The sequence below is a fragment of the Chaetodon trifascialis genome, chromosome 13 (assembly GCF_039877785.1).
Source record: "Chaetodon trifascialis isolate fChaTrf1 chromosome 13, fChaTrf1.hap1, whole genome shotgun sequence".
Taxonomy (NCBI): domain Eukaryota; kingdom Metazoa; phylum Chordata; class Actinopteri; order Chaetodontiformes; family Chaetodontidae; genus Chaetodon; species Chaetodon trifascialis.
Genome location: NC_092068.1, coordinates 20,446,597 through 20,471,006, shown reverse-complemented (window position 1 = coordinate 20,471,006; position 24,410 = coordinate 20,446,597). Strand labels below are relative to the sequence as shown.

Below are 24,410 nucleotides of genomic sequence, written 5' to 3'. Positions count from 1 at the left end.
GAAGCGACGGCAGATTTGCTCGAGCCGGCTCAGAAGTATGACGTGGACGAGCAAAAGTGAACATGTATCGGGTTGGGAAAATATTCTGTCATTGTCATACGAGGGGGGACCTTACATCATCGAGCAAAGTCAGAGCAAATACTGCAGATATTAAAGTCATTATGCACACAGGAGCAGCCGCAGCATGCTGCTGTTTCATTACTGGCCTCTAAAAAGAAAATAGAGATAAATCAGAATGAGAGTCCACTGGACATCAAATAAAAAGAACATATGCTGCTGATAGCATAAATCTTATGTTAATATGCTGTACATACACCTACAGTACTGCTGTGCTGACACCATAACCAGGCTACCAAGAATAGACTGGATTTCACCAGCAGCTTTCATCTGATGGCTACATTTCACACAATACTGTACCAACAGGCTTGGTGAAAATCTACAATAGCACTTTTTCTTCTTTTTTTTCCGAGGCCTCTCGTCTTCTCTACCCCCTGAGGTAGCCTGACACACTTTCATGAATTAGCCCAGACAAGACGGACAGCTATTAAAGCTGCCACAGCAGATTTGGCTGACTCCAAAAGGTCAGAATTAGCATTGAGAGAAGCAAAGAAGAAAGTCCTGAAATTGTTCCCCTGATCAGTTTTTAAGTTTTTAATATTTCACAGCTGCACAGTATTATTTCTTACGTGTCCACAGTGCTGGTATTTATACTAATAAAGGTGGATTTAATATGGCGTTTATGGCTGCTTTTTGATATGGAGCCTGTAAATGGCAGGAGAACTTTGCTCAGCAGTTGTGTATGTTTCTAAGTGCATATGTGCAAACATTCATGTGTGTGTTTGTGCCTATAAGTAAGACGCCCTTGAGACCTCAGTTCACTTGGCAGAGTGATGGAAATTACTTGGCTCTGCTGTTTTGAAACAAATCACAAACAAGTCTCCTAGCAGCAATTCAAGCAGAAATAAAAACCTGCTTCAAACCTAGTAAACTTTCATGTGAATAACATTAGAAATCTGGTTGCCTTAGTAAAAAAAAAAAAAAAAAAAAGTAGAGCTCCCTTAGGCTCTGAAAATAAACCTTTAGCTTAAATGTGGCTCACAGAGGAATGGCATTATTGAGCCAAGTGAATGAGCAACAGCAGCCACAGGATGTTAGCGTTACTATTCATAACTTATTTTCCTATGCCTAAAACCGTTTTCCCTTCTGGTCTCACCTCTGCCGCTCTCTTAAAATGCAATTACCTACTGGCAAATTTACAGGAAAAGAAAAACAATGACTTTTGACCAGAGGAGCCGTTACTGTGAATGTCAAATTGATGCTGCACAAGAGCCCGCTGAGCTCCACTGTGCTACCGAGCAGAGGAAATATAAAGAGAGATGAATCACATTATTCCTTTGTTTTAGCCCAGCTCGGGGTTAATAAAATGTGTGGATTCATGAGCGGCAGGGAAAGCACAGTGAATGGCAAATAGACATGTTCCAGCACTTCAAAATTCCTCACTGGAACCACAGAATGCTTTTCATAGGTGTGACTGGTGAGGGTGTTTGAATGGCGGTCACTTGTGTGCGTAAACAGAAAGACCCATCTGGGGACAAAGGGACTGAGGCTAAATGAAAAACACATTGAAAGCATGTTGAAAAGCAAATGATGGTCAGTTGTGTTGTATTGAATTTTAATCTCAGTCTTTCAGTCTTAATTAACTGAACTAAAAGTGCATTGATCAAAGGCATGTTCAGCCTAGATGGCTTTAATTCATTCGGGTAATGAAAGGTCAAAAAGGACAAAAGAGTAAGTATAGAAACAAAGGAGTGAAGAGTGAAATGAGACCACAGCACACAAACTAATGATCTCACATAAATAAATAGATAAACAGATAAAAAATCCAAATTACAGCTGAGGAAAACGTAGCAGCGGCTTCCTCCTAATGATCCAGTTTCTGTCTAACACTCTTTTCTCTGTGTCTTTTTTATATTCATTTGAGTCAAAGCCCAGCCAACAGAGAGCTAATGCAAAAGCCTCCTGAGTTTTGGGTTGTTTCAAGCTGTCCGGTGGAAACCATGTATCTCCACATTTGGTGATTTGGAAACTGATGCAGCAGAACCAGAGATTTTAATTCCACATGTCTTTCTTCCACGTCAAAATCTGCAGCCTATATCACCCACAAAGCAACTCCACTATTCAGGTGTGTTATGCTAGTAGCAGCTAATGTAGCCATGAGCCGTTAGCCTCATATCTTTCTAACCCCACACCTCCTGATTCTTATGCTATTCAGCCCCAACTGACGCTGACTCTAGTGACATCACAGATTTTGTGTAGCCATAGAAGACGTCATACACCTACAGACCTGTAAACAGACTTTGATGTGTAAAATCAGTGCACTTGCCCTTGTTGTTGTGAAGATACGTATTTGTCGCAAGACAGCAACTGTATTTGACTTTGGAACCCACATGATGCAATAGCTCCCTTTTCTTTGCTCTTTAATGGTCTTCATTTTGATAAGCAGCCCTTGCACAAATGAAAATTTTAAATGGACTCAAGTACATTTACTGGGATTTCACACAAAGGAACTAAATAGCTTGGCCCAGAAAGTGCAAACACTGTCCATTTTCCACTAAAAGCAGACTTGAACAAATGGTCAGGGCAACCAAAATGACATAATTGAAAGTTTGAGATGAACCGTACTGTGAGAGGTAGTTTAAAGTGCATGATTACTTTCAGAGCTCAGGACACGAGGAGTCTGATGTTTCATGGGGCAATGTGCAACACTCCAAAGTCCATAAACTGCCACTGTAATGGCTCTTGGCATTTCAGATGAGCTAATATGATACCTTATCTAAAAGCTACAATCAAATCTCCAGCTGCCACACTCACCAAACTCGTCGCAGATGCTCTCGTTCTGCAGCAGGGTGGGGTGTTCGAAGGTGTCCCGGCAGTACAGGATCCTCGTGCCCCCGCCCAACGCAGCGATGCCGCCCAGCGCCAGCACTGTGTGGTCTATGAGCAGAGAGGACGGCTGCTCCCTGAGCCGCGCCAAGACTGAGCGGTAGCGGCAATACTGGGGGTAACTGAGGACCAAAACCTTCCTCCCATCCTCTTCCTGGCCTGAGAAACACACAAAACACAGACACAAAGTTAGAAGGTCCACAGAGATTACAGTTCAAGCTGACATCAGGAAACAGAGAGGGCTTTGTTTTTGAAGTGCCCCTGTAAGATTTGTCCTGTAAGATTTTACAGGACACATGCACTCCTCCATTTCTCTGCAGGTTTTGCAACTTTATTCTCTCTCATAGATCATTCTTTGGCTGCTGTTATATTCTGGAACATCTACTGCCAGTGTGCTGTGAATGTGATCCTTTCACTCTTCACCGTTGGCCTTAAATTGCAAAGTTGTCAGTAATGTTTGAGACGATGGACTTAAAATTGATCCTGTTAGAACTTTTAGTGAGTACCAGATAAATCTCAACAAGGTAAAAATGTGATCATCACAGAAACTTTTCATGCACTTTGTAATTTCAGTAATTCCCAGAAAGCAACAAATCTTTGCTATAATGCTAATTGGTCCAGTGCCAAGGAGTTCTGTCTCACATACAACATAAACACTTGCTATCCAAAATCCCTCGCCAATTATATCTGTGTGTGTTTCAGGAAATGCATCACATTAAGGAAGCAACATGCTCTCGTTCCTGTTTCATTGTGACCTTTAAATAGTATTCATGAAAGTTTCAAACCCTTTCCTTGTGGTGATGCATTTGACCAAACTGACAAGGCTCCCTGTCATGTGTTCTCTGCAAATACATTATGTTGTTCTTCATGTTTGAAATTGCTGTCGGGGCGCCAAGAGGAATGTCGAGTGCAGCTCCAGGTCTTCGCGGCTTTGACTGACAAGGTTTTTTAACAAGCAAGTTGAAGGCGGAAAATCAATTAAGACAAGATGGGCGTGAATGGGTGTTTGCATATATGTATCTGTGCGCGGCCATTCGTGGCCTGGCTGGGAGGGATGTCTTCCTGACAGCTGGCTTTGTTACCCTACAGCCATCTCAATGCCTGAATCTGTTTATGCCTGCTGGAAAAATCAAATATCTAATAATTCATGAGGAAAAGCAAACACTTATATGCAACCTGTGTGAGTGCACATTACAGTTCCCCATTATGCTTTAGGTTTGACAGCAGTAATCTGGCACAGTTGGTTGATAACAAAGCTCGCTGTTTTACTCAGGAAGCAGTTAAACCTTCCATTCGAGGCAGACTTTACCGTCACGTTGGGTGTGTTGTTTCCAGCCGTAATTAATATTCCACAAACAGTGCGAAGTCTGACTAATAACTCATCACCAGTGACAACTCACTGCCAGAGAAATCTCTTCCGTTGTTTGGAAAAGCTCTGGACAGGAAGTACAGACTGAGGTGACTGAGGCCATAAATCCCGGGCAACTCTGCTGATAGACTAGTCAAGCTGTTAATATTAAACCACGTAAGAACAAAATTAACAACAGCTACGTCTACTTAGGTACAGCAGTGCAGCGCTCCACCTGGCGAACACCCACTAAATCAGTGTGTTATCATGCTAACGTTTGCTTGTGTTGACACAATTAAAAAAATAAGATAAGTCATATGGGACTTGGCACAATACACTGAGTACTCTGGAACTTTCTTTGTATTTATTAACAGTATCTGATCATGGCATTTTCCCATGCATAATACGACACACACACACACACACACACACACACACACAGACACACACACGCACACAATACACACACACACACACACAATACACACACGCTGAACCAGCACACTATACACTGCACTATACTGAATGCAGCCTCTTTATTTAGCTCCTGTAAAAACCTCCTCTTATAGTACATTACTGTATCTTCTATATGTGGATGTGCAAATAACAGAGCTTTAGCTGTCAAGGCTCCAGGTTACTGACAGTGATTAAAATTACACTTTTTATGAAGGCCTGCTTATTTATAACACCACACATCTCCTGCCACTCACAAAACAGGAATATGATCACACTCAATTACATGTTGAACTGTTATAGAGGAGTTATAGGAGGCTTTTCTTGAGGGTTTTGGATCCTGTGGAACATCTATGTTCAGCGGATTAGTTTTGCCTGCCTACAATGTTTAACTCTCTCACCATAAAACAGGTCTGGATCCTGCCCACCATAAACACTGAAAGGAAATTAGCTGAAACACTGAGACGACATGGTATGACCTGACGTATGTAATATCAAGGACAAATAGGGGTGTTACATATTAAAATACAGGTCTGCAGCTTGTGATTATCGGCATTATCTATTAGTCTGTCAATGATTTTCACATTTGGTTCATCGTGTTTCAGAAAATATCGGGAAAATGTAGAACAGGTCCATAATAATTAAGATTTCAAGCAGACATATTTTAATGTCTTGTTCTGTCAGATCAGTCCAAAACCCAAAACTGTTCAGTTTAATATCACAGAAGACTCAGAACACCTGGATAAATATGGACATTTGAGAAGCTGAAACCACTGGATTATATTCGATGGAAAAATGAAAATAAGGTGACTTAAGATGGAAAATACAAAATGATCAATTATGGCGTCTCCATGGCTCCGATGGGTATTACCTGAGAATCTGTTGTTTCTCATCTTCTACTATGGTGATAATGTGATAATAAAATGGCACATGACCTCAGCAGAGGTAATACGATACAGCACAGCACTGCACAATGACTTGAAATTGGCCAAATCATAATACACAGACAAATTATGCATTTGCATTGTTCCTTCAGTCAATGTCACATTCTGTGGACTCACTTGCTCTCAGCAGAGTGTTGTTTCAAAGCAGAGTGCTAATATTTTTCTAGTTACAAAGCCGACTACACGGTTCAACAGTTGATGAAGCACATTTTTACATGAATTATTCAATGTCCTGCCTGCTTTTACAAAGCCCTTGGACATGACATTCATGGGGAATTTCTGCTGGTAAGTTAATATTTCAGGGACGGCTAACTAGCGAGCTTTTCACTTTTCTAAACACAAAACAGCCAGTTTTAACAGGTCTATTTAAAAATGCATTTTCCTACTTTTTGGTGTTATTTTATCAAGCTGGAGGCTGATAGCATCACCAAATCGTTCAGCAGGACTGGGCAGGAAGGACACCATTCATAACATATTTACAGCAGCTGCATTCCCGACAATCAGCGTAATTAGCTCCACTGTACTCCAATGTGACAACCACTTCAAAAGAAATTATTAAAACCATTCAACCAGCACGCACACACATACACATACACAGAGCCTGTGCAGAGATAGTCACCACTGAGCCCACAGATGTATAAACACACATCCTCCTGCATACATGCATATGGCTCTGCAGACACACACATTCAAAGATTGCAGCAGTTGTCGTATGCAATTACAGCTCAGAGGTAGAGCGGGCTTTGTTTCCAAATGTCAGGGATTTTATTGTAAGCGGTCACCGTCAGACCTGCTCTTTCTCCCGAGGACCCTCACAGCATTTCACTTGATTAGATTCAATTTGGAGAGCGAGCCGCAGGGCATTAATAACTGTACAATGGCGTTGTAAAGTATGCATGTCGGTGTGTGTGTGTGTGTGTTAGTGCATGTAATGTACATCGAGTGCACGTACACTTTAAAAATTCCTTTTGTTCTTACAGCCCGACCTTTCAAAATAAAGGACGTCCTTATCTTTGCGCAAGCTTTCTAATTGGTTGGGGCTGTGGCTGCATCACTGGAGAGCTGGAAGACATTATGTGAGAACATTATGCAATTTGTTTCCCTCTCTCTGGATCTCTTTTCTATTTTCTCTTCCTGTCTGTCAGTCCTCTCCTGGTGCTAGCACAGCGTGTTGATCAAACAGCTGTGGCGTGGGAGATTATTTTCAGAACATGCTGTAAAGCTCCTGACCTCATAAACTACAATAGTGTCAGGGTCATAACTGCTCTACAGGACATTATAACCACTCAGTCAGAGCAGCACTCAATAAACTCTAAAACAACACGATACAGTAAACTGATAAGAACAGTGACAGTGAAGTGTAATATTTAGCACTACACATCTCATACTCTGTAAAAATGTATTCAACTTAAAGGAGCGCAGGCTAATTTTAGTACTCAGCCTGTGAAAACACTTGGACAATGTCTTCTGTGACTCTGGAGGTGCTTTCCAAAAAGAATAACCCCAATGACATCACTATGACATCATCAGGATCTCATGTTGGGCTTGCACAGAGCAGATTTTTAACAGGAAACATGTGGTACAAACTGGGGGGCATGGAGCATATAAGAGAGGGGGGTTTACAAGCCAAGAGAGCGCTAATGAAAGATACTATCACGTTACATTATGGAGTTTAGTTGATATACTGAATATTTCAACTGTTTGACTGTTCTTTTTTTTTAACCTGTCTCTTGTGAGTCCCCCAAATCTGTGGAAGTGCTATGCTAAATTGCTGGAGCACCCCCTTATTAGCACTATTAGCACAATAGTTTACAAAAAAGCAATACAACAAGAAGAAAATAGGAATAGATACAGAAATCTAAAATAATCAGAGCAACACAACACGATAAGAAGATGAAGAATGTGTTCTATACAGGCGAGTTTTCAAATGTCATTTCAAAGCACTGACACGCTGTTTCCTAAACTCGTGCATAGTTTGGGAGCCATAAATAGAAATGCTTGTTCTCCATGTGATTGCACTTAGTCAGAAAGCCAGCTAAAATACCTTGATCAGTTTTGTTGTGGTTTGTTTTCACTGCTCCTACGTGTAACTTTCATAATTGTTGTTGTTGTTAGAGTAGCCGTAGTAGTGATAATACCAGGTATTGGAGGGCGCCTGCAACAAAATACTGTCGACTGGAGCTCTGCCATGCAAGGCCTAAAAAGAGATTAAAGCAATTTTGAAAAAACGTGCTGATGGCTGGATGAAAGAAGCAAAAGCAGGAGTGATATTACACATCTAGTCTTATTCAGGAGTGTGACAGCAGAACTTTGTTAAAGCTGCAGACACTAGGAGGATGACTGAGTTAGTCAAGTAAGGAGTGCATTGCAATAATGTAACTAGGATGTGACAAAGGAATGCACGAGCTTCACTGCGTCTTGAGATGACAGGATGGGGCTGATCTTACTAACATTCCCGAGATTAAAGAAGCGCGACTGAACCAGTTTTGTAATATGCAAGCTGAAATGCAAACAGGAATCAAATGGCTCCATTTGCAGACACGAGTATTACATGAGTGCAGCCAGAGTCGAGAAATTATTGAACTGCTTGTGCAATGGGGTCAGGACCAATGATTAAAATGAAAGTTTCAACTTAAGGTTTGAGCTATCCAACCCCTGATGTCTGGAAGACAATTATATAAAATGGATGGTCTGCTGAACTCATCTGTGGCCTCAGACATCATATAAATTACATCAGTCACAGAGAAGTTCAACACGGCAGCACTTCCTGTCTTTATTCATAGCAACACAGCAGTGTTTCAATGTTTTGACCAAAGGTGGCATTAAATAAACTCTATGGTGAATCAATATAGTTTGTCACTGGTGTGGCTTTGTAGGATTGTGCTTTGTTATGAGTAATGACACAAGGGATAAGAAAGATGCCACACATATGAAATATGAAACTGAACTCTATCTGTTGATTTTCTGACGACAAAAGCATACAAACATCTGTCACTCAGCAATATTATTCTTCCAGCACCTCTTTTTAATCAAAAACATTACAAGCAGAGATGAGGCGCAAAGTACTAACAGTGGAAAAGGAGTAGTTACAGTGTAGAGCTTTTATTTTATACTTATTGATTTAAAGATGTGAAATAAAACAACTGTACAGCAGAAAAAAAGACTTCTTTTTCCGAGCTGCGCTTTTTCTCACAGCTACACTTGATTGCATTGATTTCCTGGCTTCCAGGCAGCCACTGTTTTCTATTCGGAACAGTATGAAAATCAATTTGCAGAGACTTTAAAGTTGCTAATAATACATTTGATAATCCATCACAGAAAATGAGTGAAATTCCTTCTTTGATGTTTGAGGAAACAGGGAAATTTGAGAGTCGTCTGCCAAACAGCAAGTTTTTAATGCAAAACATGATGAAATTCATATCATCCATTTTGCAACATCTGTGTCTGCTTCCTGCCTGTCTCCCGCTCAAAATCACTCACGATTTAGCAGCTGACTTTCTCTTTCTTGGACATCTTGGACGTTGGATTTGCCCTGAACACATCATCGTATTTCAAATCAGACAAATCGCTCACTAAAGCATTTCAGCAGGTTTTACGTCTTGATAAGATGATTTTGATTTTCTTGCTGCCCTGATGTGAAATGAAACTAGTGCTGAACAGAAAATCAGCTGTCGACTATTTTGATGATTAATTGCTGAAGTGACTTAATGAGCAAACACCAGTTTCCAGCTTCTCAAATGTAAGAATTTGCTGCTTTTCTTGTGATTGAATATCTTTGAACTTGGTCAGACAAAACAGGCAAATGACAGAACAATTGATTGACTCAATATAACCTGATGACTCAAAAAGGAAGGTGTGTTGGCGCTGCTGGAGTCTGCCATCTTGAAAAATGTTGCTACACCAACAAGTTTTAGACGTTCTTTCCTCTTTTCAGGTGGTTTCATTCTGATAGTGTTCATTTTTTCTGCCATATTTCTATTATTCTTCCTGCTTTTATCATATTTAGTCAAGCTCATCCTGTTCTTAGTTTGAGCTGGCTAAATGTCTGGTGGAGCATGTTTAGGGAGAGATTCACAGCAGATTCCTAGTTAATGCACTAAAACGGGTAAAAGCAGCAACACAGTCGATAAAAAAAATACACAAATATTGCATTAGTGTATCACAGTACACTGTAAGCGACACTCCAGCAGCCCACAGCAGACTGGGAAAGTCATTAGCTACAGTAGCTGTCATGAGACACTCTGCACAGTAAAATACAGATCTCACTCTACTCCAGCACAGTAAAAGCAACATGCGGTAATATATGTGCACTATATTTGGTTCATAAATATGACAAAATTATATTTAACTACACAGGATGGATTTGAACCTTGTGGGGGGAAATATTCCAGCGGACCAGCTCTTCCTTTGAGGAAAAACGCTTAGTAAAAAGGCAAAAGAGGAGACTGTAGTGCACTGCAGCCCCACAGTATATGAGAGAAACAGGAGTAGAAATAAATATGATGGGAACAAGCTCTGACACTGCATTATACCAGAAAGAATTAAAGAATATTTTCTGCAATTACACCAAAGGAAAAATTTCTGCTTCTCTTCCACAACAAGCATGATAAATTACTTGTCGTAATCAAAATCTCTGAAATGCCGCATACGACATGAAACTCATTAGTTGTGGTTGAAGCAGCTGCTCCACTGGATGAATAGCTATTGCGACGTTAGATGAAACATCATTGATATCATTGAATTTCAAACCGGGAAAATAAAAAGGGTGATCTACTGCTGCATCTCTGAGAGCTTTTTATTGGAGGATTTCTGTGGAAGCTGGGAATAAAACGAGTCGTAATATGAGGGCTGCTGACAGTTAAAAGCAGATCTGCGCTGGCTAATTAAAACCCAAATGTGACTCATGTAAACTGTGTCATTTACATTCAACCAAGCTTAAAAATATTCAAACTGCCCACAAGCTCTGACAAGATCTCTCAGGCAAGTGTGCTCATTTCTCTTGTCACAGACGAGCAGGAAAAAGCTGAAAACCATTACTCACATGCTCTCTGTCACCCGCTGTAGTCCTTAAATCACTCACTCGGCTCAAATTTGCTGTTGTCAACATTTCCACATTATCTGCTCGGCCAAGGAATTTACTGGATCCCCCTGCTGCTTTTGTGGGGTTGGCGAGAAATGGCAAGGCATGTAAGCCATAGCCAATAATGTCACTTTCATATTTGACGGGGGGCGGGGGGGAGTTTTTGCTTTTTTTAACACCAAAACAAGTCTAAAAGCTTTAAAAAACAGGCAGGAGGTAATAGTGAAGAAGAAGGGGAGAGAGGTGAGAGAAAGAGTGGAGAGGGGAAGCTTTTTGTTTGGTATTCTCACTCCATCCTGCAGGCTCTCTGCTCTCTGCTCTGTATTGATCTGCGAGGTTGCCCTGTTTCCATTTAGCCTCTTCTCATAATATATAACACATCTCTGATTCATCCGCCTTCTCTCTCTTTCTCTCACTTCTCAATGAGGGGACATGACACTGAGAGGGGGCCATATAAGCAGCAGCAGGCGCCCGATCTGGCTTTTGGTTTCATGTTATTGAAACCTAACCAAATAAAGAGGGAACAGCATCTGTCAATGACACCAAATGGAAATGATGCGTGTGGGGGGGGGGCGTCACATTTTCACTTGTGGCAACCTTGTGTTTCCTACGAAGAGAGAATTGCATGAAACAATGGAATCCATTCATTTGCATGATTCATCGCTTGTCCAATCTGTGAATGACTACACTGTCGCAGATAAAACAAAATGTGCAAGAACATTTTGCTAATTACAAGCTAGTCTGTACTGTAAACAAAATCACATTAATTATGCGGGGGATGTGGCATCAATAAATCACTGTATCAGAGTAAAACAAAGCAAAGCGATCATCACCCAGCGTGTCACTAACACTCAGCTCGCTTTGTTCAAAGGGAGCAGAATTGGAATAATATTTAACATTTATTTAATGGATCTGCATTGAATAACATACTGTGTTTGCAAATGACTCAGTGGCCGTCTGTCATCAACATCACATCAGTCACAGACAATGACTTGCCTTTCCTCCGCTCATCATATCAGCCGCAATCTGCGCTCTCACACACAAATGTACACAATGTACACAACACATGCTCAGCCTTCAGCGTTTTACTCCACCTAAACTACATCTTTTGATGATCAAATGGCACCAGGTGATATGGATGACATCAATGTCACAATATTATTATTATTCTGTCTGTGTACCCCCCCCCATAAAGTATTATCTCCTTAAGATGCTTTTTTCCTTTATTGATGTATCATGATATGGCAAACGCATGCAATATATCACATATTAAAATATCAAATGAATGATCAATCTGCAATTAATATTTTGACATTATATCAAATGGCTATGCGCAATATAGAATAATTTCAGCAGGAGTGAGATGCAGTTTTCAGAAAAAAAGCTCTAAAAACCCACTGTATGCTACCTGCTCAGCACCAAATGGCAGACATAGGCAGCCACGGACCATCTGTTGAACATTAGCATTAGCATTTAGCAGCTAAAGAGCCACATATTTTTTCTCAGGACTTGGTGAAGACCAAAAACAGAGCTAAAAGAGGAGCGCGCATTCGAATTAAAACTGTTTGTTGGCATATTTGACATATGAACTTTTTGAAGTGATAACATTAGACTGTTCTGTTCATTCAAACAACGGGATTTTGTGACAATGACACCACTGCAGCTCGTGATGGTTAAAGAGACTGTGTCAAGCATCCATAGAAACTACTCAGCAGCACTTTTCACTTCTTTGCGGCTCATTTTTCAACTCAGTATGTTCCAAACATTCATTTCAATGATATGTATAAAAATGGAACGCGGAGAAGTGGCTCTAACTGGAGGACTGGTTCGAGAAGTTTCTGTCGAGGTGAATCAGTTGCACCCCTGATGAATTCAAGCTCATCACATCAGCAGCAAATGACAATAAAAAGAACATCTTATCAGATGCAATGGGTGGAGCATGACTTTAAGAGATATCAGGCTTTTACATTCACAGGCCATGTCTGTGCGCTAATTCTTCAAAGATAATCATATTCCCACAAAAGGCCACTAACACCCAGAGGAAATGTTCTATTGAAACTACACAGAGGGCTGAGAGAGGTAGAGTAACACACAGAGAGAGTAATACATCGAAAGAGAGAGAAAGAGAGCCCTCCATGCATGCTGGCTCCTGTTCTTAATTATAGTAAAGCACTAAAGTGCCTCATTCATTTCAGCAGGGTGGGGCAGTGGCCTGTGACAAAGAAAAAGAAAAAAAAAGAAGAAACATTTATATAATTTTCACCTCAATTTATTCAAGTGTGCACAAGGATTGAGGACACACAGCTATGCATACAAAAACAAGCGCGCACACACGCACACACACGCAAACACGCACTGGTTGTAACACTCATAAGATCTGTACACACACATATAAACACAGAGAAAATTCAACTTCCCTCAGCTTAATTCCATCCCAGATGTTCTTGCGGTTGACAAGGAGGGGGGGGCTGTACCACATTTTCAAAAACACACACCCATATTAAATGTTTTCAGTTAAACAGAGAAGAGAAGAGAAGAGAAGAGAAGAGAAGAGAAGAGAAGAGAAGAGAAGAGAAGAGAAGAGAAGAGAAGAGAAGAAGAAACAACACGAGCACTTTCCTCCAGTTGATTTATGTGATTCTATTACATTAAACATTCTTTCCCCTGAGCAGGCTCAGCTCCCTAGCAACCATCGCTCGCAGCCCTAATGTGTCTGGCACGGGGCCAGGGAAAGCTGCCTGCCTTATTGATTGCCAGATTGAAAAGTTTGCATTTAATAGGTCCTGTAATACATGAAGGAATTATTCAGAGGGGCTCCTTGTCAAAAACCCAAATTGGTTCTTTTGACTATCAAAAAACAACAGGGGCCTCGTAACAAATGAGCTATCGCAAAGCTCCAAAGGGGCCCTTTTTTGGAAATTATATGTCGCTTTGGCCCCTCAGAATGATCAAACTCACGAGGAGGAAAAGTTGAAACCATGATTACTACAATGTCAAAGGCCACGTTGTCGCTTAAGATGAGGAAGACAAGTTTGTGCCATGTTGGTCCCCTTTTGTGTCGTGATGGATTGGCCCTAAACACTGTTCGCTGTCTGGTCCCTGGCTGCATCCTGACTAATGAAAGACTACTGCTGGGTTTTGAGGGTCAATCCACTTATGGCGCAGTCAATTCAGAGGGTAAAAACAAGCTGCTCTGCAAGAACCCGAAATGTGCAAATACCACAGGGAGCAAATTTAATCAACTATCTTTGGTTGCAGAAATACAGCTGCCTTTCCACTGCACAAACAAGTGGAACCCCTCTCCATGTCTCTTTGCCTCTCCTCAAAACGAGCCTAAAAGCTTTTACACCCAGGTGATGATACTCTATCTACTATGACGGCCACTCTCATTTGTCACGCAGCCCTGTCCGACACAAACTCAATTGAGCAGCTGTGATCAGAGATCTCAGAGGTTGTCACCGACAGAGAGAAAGAGGGATACGCAGAGTTTCCTCGGCTCAGCCTGAAGCAGACAGCACTTTCAGCCTCACATACCCTCCCTCCTGCAGAATGAAATGGATGACATGTTTGGCTTTAAATGTATCTTTAATGGGACAGCAAGTTCCCATTTGAGTGAGTTCTGCGGGAAGGTTAGAGCAAAGAAGGAAGAGAGGAAGAAAAAAAAAACATCTTATCAGGAGATTGGGAATTGGGTCAGGCAAGGAATTACATGCCATTCTAGATCAAAGTTGCCGTGTGTATTTCCTCAAAGAAGGGCCCCTCATTATCAACTCAGACTTATTTCTCTGGGCGTACACTGTAAAAGGAAACATGATTTAATATGTTTTCAGTATAAGAATGAAGAAAAAAAAGAGCAGGAGGGGGAAAAAGAATTATACTAGAGGCTATTTGGGACAGGCATGTTTGCCAATGGTAAAACTATAATGAGAAAGGGAGGGGGGGTGTATTTGTTGGAGATGTTTGGGGGGGTTGTCATTCAAAATGGCTCTATTGTGAATTCCTGTCATTATATAAGAACCTCTCTTTCTCCCTGTCTCTCTCTCTCTCTATCATCAGATCTGTACGGAGGAGGAAGGCTTTAAATAAACAGCCCGTTGAGTTAAGCCAACTGGAACCCTTTTCAATAATTACATCCAGCACAATACTCAATTTACATCGCATTTATTTAGCTGGAGGACTTGACAATGTGGCAAAGAAAAGAGTGACATTAGCAGCGGATGATAACAACTAGAGCGGTGCGCTCCCCGAGGGGAGACGTTTTAGTCTGTGGCTTAGAGGGAGACTTTACAGATAGCAATATGTCATTAAAAACCAGTGCCATCTGTTCAGATTTCTTGTTTATGTGCTGACATTGGTATCAAGCGTATTGAAGATACAAAAGCAAATCCCAGAAAGGCAAACTGTAGGATTTTCTCTTGCATATTTTGGTGTGCAATTAGTCGTGATTACACATTCTAAGAGCACCACAAAAAAAAGAGAAGAAAATAACAACCGCTAACAATTGTTTTCTCTCCACAAGCCCTAATGATCCCCGTTTGAAGCTCCCCAGCTCGCTCCTGCACACAAACTGTTTTCACAAGACTGCTGGGTTATTCATGTGACATACACAGCGTCTGGCTAAACAAGCAGGTAATTTCTGTTTCGAGTTTGGCTTTAAACTCGTTCATTCCAGATTACAGAACACGACCTGTGATGTGGCAAGCCTCCGCTTTACCAACAGAGCTGCAATCAGAGTAATGCAGCACATATAATACAGTGTTTGTAGCTGCTTGTCACACATTGCACAGGAGAGATAAGAACTTCAATGGAGAATATCTACTTGCTCCGATAACAAGTTTATGTTCACTGGTCACTCAAGCCAAAAACTGCTTTTTATTCCTCTCTGTAATATTGCTGTGGGTTTTACAACCGCTCGCAATGAAACAAGTCCAATATGAGTTGAAAATGACAGAGGGAGATATTTTTATGTGCTTCTCTCTGTTTATTTGAAACCGTCCGTGAACTGTTATGTATTTTGTATACTGTATAATAACGCAGTGAGAGGAGACAACAACATGAATCATAGAAATGATTTGGCTCCTTTTGTCTAAGAAGTCATAGTGACGACTGGCAACATGTGTGTGTTTGTAATACATGAGACAGAAGCGATAAATGGTCAAAAACCTTCCTGGAATCTGAATCCTGGAATTGCGCTTCATGAAAGCCAAGTACTGAAATATCAGCTTAGTTTACTATTTATCCAGCTTTATCTCCGTGGAGCCCTGCAACCACTCAGCTGTTCTTTCTCACATTCAATGAATTAAAGTTTCACCTACAACACTGGAACATAGAGATTCTGTGACTGGGCTGTTGTTAACTTTAGATATTATCCTCTGACACATCGAATGAAACAACAGCTTTCCCTGAGTTATGGCTGAGGGGGAAATCACGGGGAAAAACAAGGCTGGCTGAATGCCTCTCATTTTGCCAAGTGCTCCTCAGGCCAGTACATAACAAGGAAATGGACTGACAGGTTGAGAAAGAGGACAGAGAGGCATCAATGATCTATTGTTTGCAGCCAAGGCGCTCCTTCCAGCTCCTCTGGCAGTCAATATATCAAAGAAACCAAAATACATTACACCATCTGCACCGAGATGTTTTACAAATACAAATTACGTCATTTGTGTTTCTTTGGCTTAATAAAAGCATTAAGAGCAGTTATGTACCCAAGCAAGCATGTGTGAGAATGCAGCACACACATGTGCACACACGCACACACACTGCTCTCACCAAAGGTCTGGAATCTATCAAAGCCCCCATTGCAATTACCTTTCAATGTGGGTAAAATGCATTACCTCTCTGCTGTGAAATGAACACTATGTTATTCCTTCAAGGCTGGAAGTCTATCTTCCATACTGTGTACTACAGTCTATATATCCTGCAGCCTGGCTCTGTGACCCTCTTGCATCAGTTCTGCCTTACAGATTATGACAGATATTAAGTGGATGTTGAGAAGCTGATCTGCAATCAGCAGTGAGAGTTATTTTTACCTTGGCTAAGGTCTGACTGAAAGTGTTTTTCCAACACTGCAAAGCTAAGGTAGAATTAAAAGGGTATTTAATGTGAGGGATCATGTGTTCACGCACAATCTCCTACTGCAGTATTGGAGTTATTATTATCCACGTACACAGTTCAGTCCCATCTAATCATGTAACCATAAAGCGTGAAAAAATTGAGTTCCAAGAGACTGAACTGGATCTTTGGAAGTGTCACTTCAGTGAAAGTGTGCATTGAGTGTTTATTAGCAGAATGCACTTAAAGTATCACAATTAAAAGTACTCACAAGCCTACTCAGTACTCATAGGAGCTATGAGTACACACTTATGTTATTGGGTTATTATCACTGATGCATTAATGTATAAGTGTCATTTTACCGCTGTAGCTGGTTGACACTGAGCTAATTTTAACATTTTTACTACTACTTATTTTCCTCCCACAATTCCTACTTAATAAGTAAAAATGCACCACGTTTCATAAACTCATATGATGGTATGTCATGTCTTCATCTGTGAAGTAACTAAAACTTGCAATATTTCCTTCAGAATTGCAGTGAAGCAGAAGTATGAAGCATATAATTAAGAAACACAAAAAAGTGCCTCAAATATGCGCAATCCACCGCTGTTCACATTCTTTTCACGATACGTGTTCTTCTTTGATCCTGGGTACTTTTGATAGGCACAACAGGGCATCCAGAAGAGGACAGTTTCACAGGCATTCATAAAGCAGATGGACTGCTGCTCATGAAATATGCAAAGTTATTAATTGTACAATCTGTGATGTCTAGAAAGCCTACTGAGCAGCACAGAATCACCCATATCTTATCTGTCTGAAGGCAGAATGTGAAACTGTCAGGAAGAAACAAGCAAATCAGGGAGACGTGTACAAAAGGCAGTGCTGCCCTGAAATATTAATGTTGCCGTAATACTTGAAATGAGCATCATTTTGACAACGACGGATATAGAAATCTCTCCAGAAAGGCTGCTGGTTGGGTAACACTTAAGCGTGAGTCAGAGTGTAACTGGAACTGGCAGGCAATTTGTTTAAGAAAAGAAAGCAAATGTTCTTCAATCAACACAAATCGCACATAAAAACCTCCTGATCCATGTGGTTTTTAAGCCCTTTCATAACAAATCATGACAAATAATAATTTCATCTGAAACAAATCTATCAGGAAATGTGTCTCAGAGAGAACCTTGCTCCCTTTCCGTCTACTTAAGATGCCTGGCAGAGGTCACATCAATAGCATCTCTGTTGTTCCAGACCTGACTAATGGAGAGAAGAGAGACACAACTGTTGTAATGGAGAGACCTAGCTCTTCATTTCCTCTGAGGCCATTCTCATTGTTAAACCATGCACCAGCCGTCAACCCCCCCCACCCCCACCCCACCCCCCGCCCAAGTCGGAAAACACATTATGTGACATTCCAGAAATAAAATAACACAAATTATTAATGAATATAGCTATCCAAAGAAGCTGAATTTGATTACGGTGTGAGCCATAACAGGATATGGCTCGGGTGTTGGGTGGTCTCTCTCTCTCTCTCTCTCTCTCTCTCTCGCACAGTGTGTCTTTCTCTCTCTTTCTCCCATTCAAATTCGAGGCATGCTCAAACATCTAATAGATTTTTCCACCCCGGCACACAATTTACTGCTTACAGATTTAGAATTCTTTGGCTTCCGGCCAGTCAGAAGTGAATTAATGATATGAGCACATCGGTGAGGAAAAACAGCTTGTGATTCTCTCTCCTACAGGTCTGAGCATAATGAAGAAGATACTGCCATAAACTCACCCACCCCCTCGCCCAACACCACCAAAAAGGGAAAAAAAAAACATACCAGAGGAGGAGGGAGAGAGGGAAGGGAGGGGGGATGAGAGAAGCACATAATCAATACAAACACTCCATTAAATTACTTCAAAAGGGATTTTGGACAGTTTGTAGAATTAGTTCTGCGGAAAAAGCAGAAGGGGAAGCAAATATGTTTGAGGGGCGGAAAGCAAACAAGTGCAAACGATACAATCTGCCACATATTCTGAATGGAGGAGTACAGTGTGGTGTGTCTTACAGAAGCATTCTTTCTCTGTCAGAGTCACAACATGCCATTACTCTCGTAACACCACGACGCGCTCTGTTTATCTTTTCCAAGAAACCGCTTACTCCTTCCCACGTTCTAGTCGAAACATAAAACATTTTCATGTGTGATAGTGAGTCAAAGTCCCAAATATTGTTCTGTATTGTCACCAAGACAAATCAACCATGAGAAGACAGCATCTGTCTGTTTCCTTATCACCAGTTCCTACCCGTATAAGCATTCTGAGACGCTCTGAACAGTCTCTGAAAAGGGACAGAATCTACCCTCTACATCAAATTGAAATGTTCCGACTGAAATATTGTCGGGATATCAGCTCGGCTGTATGTGCCAGGCCTGGCATACAGATCAGATGTTGCATCGGAGGGAAATACAGTGGTGCTATGCCGGAGCGGGGAGGCTGTAAAGAATCTTGAAATACAGTGATATCTGTCTGTGTCTCCCTGGCCTTCTGCACCTTCCAGCTCAATCAATGTGCATTTAGCTCTGATCGCATAAAGTGACGAATTAGCGTGTCCCAATTCCAGACGACACACTAATTCTAAGCCAGTTCTGAGTATAAAGCGTGTTCACACTGGAAAAATGATTAAATACACACAAAAAGGGTCAGTAAAAACCAGATTTTTGAGTGTGCTGGCAACGTGCACAATTGTCCCACAATGCAGATCACAAAAGGAAATCGAGCTGCTCACAGCTGAGAAAAAAATATTTTAAAGCAATTTTACAGCTCAGTTGGTAGAGAAGGTCAGCCATTTATCGTGGGGTTGGTGGTTTCATCTCTGGCTCCTTCTGTCCAAACATTCATGTGTCCTTGAGCAAGACACTGCACCCATAACTGCTCCTGACGCATGCATATGGAAATAAATAGAAGTCGCTCTGGACAGAAGTGCCTGCCAAATGTATGCAATGTAATGTACTTAACTTAAAATACACAGCGTGCACAGTCATGAAGGTCAGGTAATATGGGTTTTAGGAAAATCTATAATGTTTCTCTTTTTATGCATACAACTCCCAACAAAGTGCATTTTCATTCATGCCAAACTTTACTCTGGCCATTGATGGAGATACAGGATGGAAAACATCAATGCACACTATTTGTAGCTTTTCATACAGCAAACAGATGCATGATGGGCATTTTCCTTTCCTTGAATAATAATAACAACTGACCTTCATTACCATCGCTAACAGAATATTCCATGAAAATGCTCAAATTATGCTGCCTTGACTCGTGTGGTTCACTGTATACGTTTGTTGGGTCAAAGACTTGAATATGCAGCACCACAGGGGGCACTCAGTATCCTAAATATTTGTCAGAGATAACAACAACAATAAAACCATTATACTGTTTTTGTAATGTTATGGTTTAATTTAGTTTTGAAAAGGTGCCGCAGCACAAATTATATTTTAAAAAATCAAGGGGAGAGGTGGCTATTTTTGCAACACACTGCATATTTTTTCCACCTGCATGGTTTCCTTTTTTTGTCGGGATATTTTTTCAGAGCCCTGATCCTCGCAGCACTGAGGGATGAACCAGCTACAGATGATACCAAAGGTGAGGCCAGGAGTCAGGAACACCATCTATGTTCTCTGAATGCAGGAGTCACGGGCTATGACATTGCATAATCCTCCACAACATCTCAACTCACAATCAGCTCGCTGGCTTCTGCACTGAAGGCTTGAACTGAAGAAGAACAAGACAGGAAACCTATTGAGCTATTTTGTAATGGGGGGAATCTTTTACATTTTTTATCATCTTCCTTCTACAACTCTGTGTTTCTCCCAGCACAAGCTAACAAACTGTATCAGCAGATACAGCTGGGCCTCCTAGTATACAACCAGAAACCAATTTCAGCAGGCAGCAATGAAAAAAAAGAATCAGGCCAGTTCTCTGGGGAGAGATAGAGGGGCAGAATGTAAACTTCCCTGGCAAGCCATCCCCGGTGGATTGAACTGTAAAAAGAAGTTCTAATGCTCACTTCAATACAAGATAAACTGAGTGGAAAGTTTGCATTACCTGATTAAGTGAATTGCATTACAGGTTATGTAAGGACTGTGAAATACAAAGAGGACAGTATGTTACCGCTGTCCTCTTGGCTTGGAATACTATATGTGGGAAACTGTAACTCAATTAAATGTTTTTTATTCAGTATGTTTAATACAATTAAATGTCCTCACAAGATCACAAGGCAATGCGTTACACAAATAGAGCAGCATTTTTGCTGTTTTGCAGAGATGTAGATAAGAATATCCATACCACGGTTATGTTTGTACAGTAAATATGAAGCTACCGCCAGTTAGCTTAGCTTGATACAAGGAGTGGAAATGGGGGGAAACAGATAGCCAGGCTCTGTGATAACAAGAAGAAGATGTTCCTGTGCACAGCCAAGAAGTAGCCCACCAAATTACAAACAGGATATAACATGTTAATTAGTGAGCTTTCCATTTGATGGTAGGTGGGTTTTGTTTCCGTTGGACAGAGCCAAGCCAGCTGTTTCCCCTGTTTCCGCAGCTAACCGGCTTCTGGCAGCAGCATCATATTTACTATACACACATGAGAGAGATATCAATCTTTTGGTCTAACTCAGGGCAAGAGCAGAATACTGCCTGTTGTTTCAATAGCTGTACAAATTAAATCATTTGTCCTTTCAGGTTTCTGAGAAAGTTCCACCATTCTCGAGGGGCTCTTCTGCCGGGTCAGCCGCTCTTGTAAAACCCTGCATTTCAAAGCATGGCTAAATCTGGAGTTTAAATGACGATACCAATCATCTCTCTGCCTCACAGGTTTCAGAGTCACAGCTGTCAATGCTGCAGGACAGCAGCAAAGGTCACTTGTTTCACAAATTAATTAGTTGGTGGAGGCGTCTTTGGTTTCACTCTTTATGCATTTCTGAGGACAGAATAGAGCTTTGTTCTCCAAACCATAATGCTCCATGTAATGTGGATCAGAAACAATACAACTGTTATTGTACTTTATTTAAAACACATTTGTCTTGTAGTATTTTTCATGTGCTGCCTGTGAGACACAAATCCATAACAGTGCACTTAATTCACAATGGCAGCATGCCAGGAAAAGTTAGGATATGCACTTGGAAAAAAGAAAAAAAGCAGTTTCCCTCGATAACAATGGCACACTTTATTGCTCTTTAGCTCACAATGGTTTTCTGTGCAGCTTGTGGTATTGCTGCAGTATCCTGTTATGGGGAACAATCCAATTCCTCTGACATAGTTACAGATCAGCCTGAGAATAACAATCAGCAAATACATCATTCAAGTAATACAGCCAGCATCCACCTCAGGCTATTCTGTTTATAAATACAAATCCAAAAAAGAGAGAGTAGCTTTATCATGAAAAAAAAAAAAGTCTGTCTAGTCACTGAGCCAACATATTACACAGAATTACAGACATTCAGCTACAGGACGCTTTAAGGGCACTTTTACATCTGATCTGCTGCTGCTGTGGCATGAATATTTCATTCTGGTAGTGAACAGCATTGCAGTGGCATATTTCATATTTCTATGCAAACCCTTGCTCAGAGAAACATGCTTTTGCCTTGATGAATAAGTGATCTCTCTCACTCTCTCCCAAACTCTCTGCCCCTCTCATATTGTTAAGACCGTCAACAACTGACACACGCCAAAGATGGAGTGAACAAACAAACAAATGGATAAGTGAGTGCACACCACTGATTGTCGGTGTGTAGCATGTGTGCGTGTCCATCTATGTGTGTGTCAAAGTGTGTGTGTATTTGTGTCTCTGGTGCCCTGCCAGAGTCTGAGCCCGTTCTGCTGAGTGGGCAGATTCTCTGGCAGAGTGTCCCATCGGAGTGACAAGTGCATTTAGAAACAGCCTGATGGAGTCATTAACGGCAGCGCTGCTCATTAGCAACACACACACGCACGCTTATTCACACACACAACCCCTCGGTAACAATAGCGTCATCGCCAGGTTATTACACAGACAACGGATAAATCTATAAAATCTGGACGATACAGCACATTTATAGAGAGCCATGATATGGAGCATCATATCATTCAAGAAGCAGGCTGACATGTCTGATTATGAAAACAAGCAATCACACAGACACACACACAGAAGCGCGATCAAACTATATTGATTACTGGAATAACAACAAAGCATCCATTATCGACCCTCTTGTCCTTTCTGTGTATGAGATTGGAGCAAAGTCGAGTAATCAAGGGCAGTACAGCATTCCTGGAAGATCTCGAGCAGAAAACAGAACAAGGGTCATCAATAAACCATTATTTTCTACAGAAAAATGCCCCGTGCTTTTAAGCCTATAGCAGTTTCACTTCCACGTAGGCTTTAGGGATAAAATGATTATTAAAAATGAATTAATGGAGGATAATAAATTCTGGCTTATATCACCAGGATACATACTTATAACCTGACAAGACGCACTGTAATTGAGATGGTATTTTTATCGTGTTTGCTAAGCTACATTATGCCATTATAATCAGCATTAGGCATTACATCACAGCCATGTGAGAGAGAGGCAAATAAATGGGAAACAGCTTCAAAGGGAACATTATGTTCTTGCTGATTATTAGGCTCAAACGCCAGTTTCCTATTTGCATCGGATGAGTCATCGACAGAGACAGCCATCTTTATGTTGGGACTGATTCATGGGTAATGCTGTAGTGAGACCCCAAGAGCCCCGTGCAAGAATCAAACAATCACTGACACTTAATGGCACCGTGTACATGATGAATATGCCCAAAAGCCATTCAGACACACACAGCAATGATCCCTGAAGCTCCTGAGATACACAGCCAATTATGATCTGAACTGAGGGATAAGAAGGTGTCACTGGTGCTCTGGACTGCAGTTTGATGTGACTCAATTATTTAGAGACATTAGCTGAATTATGTGATGCTGCGATGTTGCCTCTGTTGTTGTCACGCTCGCAAAACAGAGCTGTTCTACTGTAGGATGGTAATGCTTTGGCAAACACGCTGCCATTACCTCTAGCATGCCTCTATTAGTGTGATTCTCAGCTCATTATATCAGGAGGAACTCCAACTACATACTGATGAATTACTCCAGTCAAGACAACACTTGTTAAACCAACCAAAAGGACAATAAACATAAGCTGATTTATGGTGGAGACAGGACACAAATACATAAACATCCAACAGCAGCCCCAGAGAAATTGGAAACGTCGCAATAACCTTTAGAAATGAAGGAATGCTTTAAAAATAACCGAAAAGTAAGACTAAAGGAAATCAAGGTTCCTGCTAGCGCTCACCTAGCTGCGCCCTCTCCCTCTGGACATCCTTGAAGTTGAGTCCACTGGTCAGGGTGCTCTCTCGGTAGCGGTGGAGGGCCTCCCGCCTCCCATTGGTCCCCAGCTCCCGGAGCACTGACTGTTTGAGAGGCTCGGCCTTCAGACAGTGGGCCCATCCTGAGAAGTCTGGCACAGTCCACTTCACCAGGTCCTCCAGCCGCACAATCACCTTCTCAGACACTGCAATTACCTCATGCTGAAAGGAAGCAG

General features: G+C 41.3%; 1 protein-coding gene across 1 annotated transcript in view; it reads right to left on the bottom strand.

The window, feature by feature from the left end:
* The window catches only part of LOC139341611 (AT-rich interactive domain-containing protein 5B-like), a 73,945-nt gene that overhangs the window by 38,984 nt on the left and 10,551 nt on the right, over positions 1 to 24,410 (bottom strand). The window contains exons 3-4 of the mRNA XM_070978191.1: positions 24,162 to 24,396; positions 2,872 to 3,102 (exon numbers count right to left, since the gene is read on the bottom strand). Coding sequence (XP_070834292.1) covers positions 2,872 to 3,102; positions 24,162 to 24,396 — 466 coding nt within the window. The remainder of the gene's footprint in view (positions 1 to 2,871; positions 3,103 to 24,161; positions 24,397 to 24,410) is intronic.